The sequence below is a fragment of the Pteropus alecto genome, unplaced genomic scaffold (genome assembly GCF_000325575.1).
Source record: "Pteropus alecto unplaced genomic scaffold, ASM32557v1 scaffold101, whole genome shotgun sequence".
Taxonomy (NCBI): domain Eukaryota; kingdom Metazoa; phylum Chordata; class Mammalia; order Chiroptera; family Pteropodidae; genus Pteropus; species Pteropus alecto.
This window is the reverse complement of record NW_006432945.1, coordinates 16,917,850-16,922,323: the sequence shown is the minus strand read 5'-3', so window position 1 is coordinate 16,922,323 and position 4,474 is coordinate 16,917,850. Positions and strand designations below refer to the sequence as shown.

The following is a 4,474-nucleotide window of genomic DNA, read 5'->3' as shown; positions in this document are numbered from 1 at the left end:
CCCACCGCAGTGTCCCCCGCTGTGGGGCCAGGCCATCGGGCTTGCAGTCTCCAGAGACCCTAATTCCTGTGCCAAGCGGGAGCGGAGTTTACCCAGTAGCAATCCTATAATTAAAGGGCAGCGGTGGTTTCCTTGTGAGACAAAATAACAGATCGTGGAAAGCTCTAAAAGCGCCTTTTCAAGACTGAAGTGAAAGCATGTGGCGTCAGTGTTGCAGCCCCCGAGTTCTGCTCGCCACTGCAGCCGCCTGGGGTCCCTCCCGTGAGTCCTCCTGCCCTCCCCTGCCGCCCGTCCGCAGGGAGGCCGCAGCTCTGGGGCCAGACAGATCCGCGGGCCAGGCTCAGGTGGTCCTGGAGCCCCGCACCTGTTTCTTTAGGAGCTGAGACAATCTGATGGCCGCATCGTAAGGCCGGGGTGAGGAGTAACTGTCTATTACGTGCTTGGTGTCTGGCACCCACGTTTCAGACTTAAGCTCTGTCGTGGCAGGCGCGTTTCTGCATTGTCTGCCGCTGCCGCAGCCGCCAGAACGGTGCCAGGCACGCGTGTGTCAGCAAGTGACGGACTGGCTTCACCACTAGGGTCCAGCTAGTGACCAGCTGGGCCCACAGTAACTCTCGGTGGCAGCGACGAGGGAGAGCGAGGGCCGTGAAGTATGCCGTGAACACATGGGCTGCGGTGGGCTCGTCGAGGGCTCTGCTTTGATGTATTCATCAAGTATTTGTTGTGCGGGGGACACAGCAAATGAGGTCGCTTCCCCTCCCCCCGCGCCCCAAATGCATGTGCCGTTACGACGAAACAGCCGTGTCCAAGTGCGTGCGGGGTTACAGGTCCTTTCCCGCCCGGGCCCCCGCCCCTCAGCCCCCCAGGGGTGTCCTCAGGGCTCAGCCCACGAGGCTCTATCCCCCTCACACCTGGTGCCTGTCCTGGGCTGGCCACTCAGATATTTCACGGCAGCTCCGAGGCCTGCGGTAAATGCCAATTGCCAGAGAGGCGGAGGCAGCGAACCGGAGGAAACGCGGCAAGGCCGTGCTGCGCTTAGGCGGGGAGCTCGGCCTCCTCCTTCGAGTGCCGGGGCGGACACCCACCTTCTTGGCCGCCTGGACGGGGCGTGTAACTCGGGCCGGGCCCCTGTGGGTGTGCCGGCTGCCCACTCCGGGGTCCACTGGCAGCTTAGACTGAAAACACGGGCGAGCTCGGCGCGGTGGCGGCGTTGTGGGCCGTGAGGTGTATCTGGGGCGCGGTGACGGCTCGTTGAAAACTTTTTTCTAAAACCAAGGGCCAACCGTGTGCCTAGAGGGACGAGGGGGCCCCGTGGTTAAAAACGCGTGTGACGGATTGATGCGAGGCGGGCCGAAGGGCGCAGAGGACACATCGGGCCAGATTCAAGGTCAAGGCTCTGTGGCGCCACCTTTGTCCAGCCCTCACCGCGAGCACACAGCACGCTCGTTTTCATCGCCGGATGCCCCAGCCGTAACTGTCACCGTCACCGCTGCGCCCCTGGTGCCTCGCCTGGTGCTTGGCACCGATCGCAACGCTAAGCTCTGCTTCCTGAGAGGACGGACGGGCGCTCGGAAGAGGAAGGACTGAGCGTTGCCTTCGGCAGCTTAGTGAAAGTCGATGCTTTTATTCCTTTTATAATGAAGGGGGTCCAGAGGGCTGGGGACAGAGATGTTATAGGAGGAGGGACGATGGCACCGCTTCTGCAAAAGACACCCCTAGAATACACGCGGAGGGGAAGTGGACCCCCGGGACAGCCTTTCCCATCCGGAAAATCGGGACTAATCCAGGCAAGCCGCCGGAGCTCCCAGGGCGGACGCCAGCCCTCCTGGGGGTCCCGGCTGCGCCTCCCGGTGCCAGGGACTCCAGGTCATTTCCATTCCCCGAAGCGACCTGCACCTTCCGCCTGAGCACCTGCCCTGACTGAGTCCATCTTCCGCCCCTTCCCGTCTTCCCGTGGCGTCTCGGTCGAGGCCGGTTCTCATTAGGTTCCGGGACCGGTTTGCATCGCTGGCTGTGCAGACACCCTTCTCTCGCTTCAGGGGGGTCACCCAGCCCTATGCCTCCCGGCTCCACCCCCCGATCCTGCCATCTCCCCACCGCGCCCCCGACTCCTCACTCCCGGGGCGCAGACTCTGCCTTGGACTTCCGGGCAGGCCTGGCTTACGTGGAGCAGGGAGTGGACGCGTGTCCCCACCAGGGGAAGGTCTGGCCTTGGCAAACACCCCGGGTTCCATCCAAACTGACCCAGCTGTGGAGACCCTCGCTGCCCGCTGCCTCCGCTCCACCGAGCGGCTCACAGGGTCCTTGGCGCCAGGCCTGCCGCAGCTGGCCGGGTAGCAAAGCAGTCGCGAGGCTGCGTGTGACAGGTGCGGGGGCCGGGCTGGTCATCAGGCCCGGAGTGTGCGCGGGCTGTGGCGAGCAGGAGAGCCGTCGTCAGTGGTGCAAGGCGGTCGCTGTGGGCCGGGCGGGGAGTGAGAAACGCGGTTTCACTGTGGGTTTTATTACGTGTGACACTAGTCGGAAAGGCTGGCCTTGTGGCCGGCGACCTGCCCGGGGAGGGCGCGGCACTCAGCAGACACGCGGTGTGGGCGTCCGGGGGTCTCCCGGCCCCTCCCCTGCCCCCGCTCCGGCGCCGGCCAGGCTACACGCTGGCAAATTCGCAGTCGTAGTTGGTCATCCGGCACATAATGAACTTCCACTGGCGGTCCCTGCGAGAGAGTCAGAGAGCCGGGGTCAGCGGGAGAGGACCCTGCCGGGCGAGGGGGACAGACAGGACACGGGGCGGAGCGGGAACGGGGTGGGGGGACCCCAGCCTCTCTTCCCCCTCCAAGGCACCTCTGTGAAGTCCCCAGGAAATGGTCGTGTGTGAGGTGAGGAGCCCCAGACACCGCCGTCCCCACGTCAGGCTGCGCCGTGACGGTGACAAGGCTACTGGCTGGGGGGCCCTGTCCACCACAAGGGCCAGCAGCGCCCAGCTCTGTCCCAGAGGCGCCCAAGGACTCGCAGGCGTCCACGCATTGACCTCACGCCGTCCCCGTTGCCCGAGTGCCCGCTGCGCGGGGTGCCCTTGGGTCCCACGCCTTTAACAGTGACAGTGACCGTGGTAAGGGCCGCGTGCCGAGCCCCCGGGCTGCATCCGGCATCCCGCTAGATGCTCTCCGAGTTTCCTCACCGAACCCTCACAGCGACTCATTGTTCGGGCGGAGAACCAGACGCGGGGAAATGAGTGGCTTTCTTGAAGACAATCAGGTGACGGTTTTAGATGCTGAGTTTCTTGAACTCCGATCTCGCTGCTTCCCTCACCCCATAATGCCTCTGCAGCCGGACGCCCGTCACCCCACGAAGGAGGGGGCCGTCGCACCCTCTGCAGAGTCCTGGTACCGGGGGAAAAGCCCAGCGGGTGGCTGTGTCCCCACTTTCCACCCCCAAGGCCTCTGCCACTAGTGCCAACTCTGGCGAGGTCCCACTGACGTGGAAGGTGGCTCTGGTGACCGCAGTCCTTGGGGACAGCACTGGCCAGCAGCTGTGGGACATGCTGCTTAATTAAAAATATGTGTAGAATAAAAATAATTCGTGTGCGAGCCCCGAGGGGTTCTCCAATGCGTAAGCAAGATAGTTTTTGTTCATGGAGCTTAAAACATGTTATTGTGCCTTTTCAGAGCTACTTAATGTTTATTTATTAATTTATTTTTAAATTTTGGGCCACGTTGAATAATTTAACTTCAGTTAGGCGAGATGTCATTTCATTTAAAAGTATAAATATACACGAAAGATCAGTCACACTCGAATTTATCCCAGCCCCTTATTTAATGAGTTCACGTAAGTTTGCTGCTCACTTTTCAGGAGCTCATTTGCCGTCGATGTGCTTATCACCTGGCCAAAAGTAGGTCAAATCAACCTTTCACCACCTGAATTTGCCCACACCTCTCTCTGTATTAGCAGGGACAGAATTCTTGTTTTCTGCCTATTGTTTTGTTTTGCTGTGTTTATGGTAGGATGGGGGAGCTGCTCGTGAGTGCCGTGTTTCCTTTGGGCTGTTCGAAGCCCCCTCTTCCATTTGCCATGCGGTTGGTCAGTCTGCGTGTGTCCGCTCTCCAGTCCCCTCCCTTTCTCTCTTCTCCCCCGTTCCCACGACCCGAAGCGGGGCTCCCACGGAGAGGCAGTACGGGGGGCCCGGCTGGACAGTGGGCCCTCCCGCAGCCATCTCGTCCTCGCCTCGTGATGTGTGTAAGGAAAGGTGCTCTTTGGAATTGAGTGGAGGGAAGAGCTCAGACCATCACGGGCGCCAAGCAGGGCTGGACGTCCTGCTGTGGGGTGAGGGCACCCTCGTGTCCAGGGGTGAGCCGCTGCATGAAAGGGGCATACGAGACGAGTTCCGTTCCCACTGCCTTCCACCGTCCAGTCAGGCTCCCAGTTCATCCCAGACCAGGCAGGAAACGGAAATAAGGGGAAACCCCAGATCGAAACTCCTGCA

At 61.4% G+C, this 4,474-nt stretch overlaps 1 protein-coding gene across 1 annotated transcript in view; it reads right to left on the bottom strand.

Annotated features, from left to right (window-relative positions):
* Nucleotides 1–2,264: 2,264 nt before the first annotated feature.
* DPT (dermatopontin) overlaps nucleotides 2,265–4,474 on the bottom strand; it is a 21,044-nt gene continuing 18,834 nt past the window's right edge. The window contains exon 4 of the mRNA XM_006907919.3: nucleotides 2,265–2,708. Within this exon, the coding sequence (XP_006907981.1) occupies nucleotides 2,642–2,708 (67 nt within the window). The 3' untranslated portion in view covers nucleotides 2,265–2,641. The remainder of the gene's footprint in view (nucleotides 2,709–4,474) is intronic.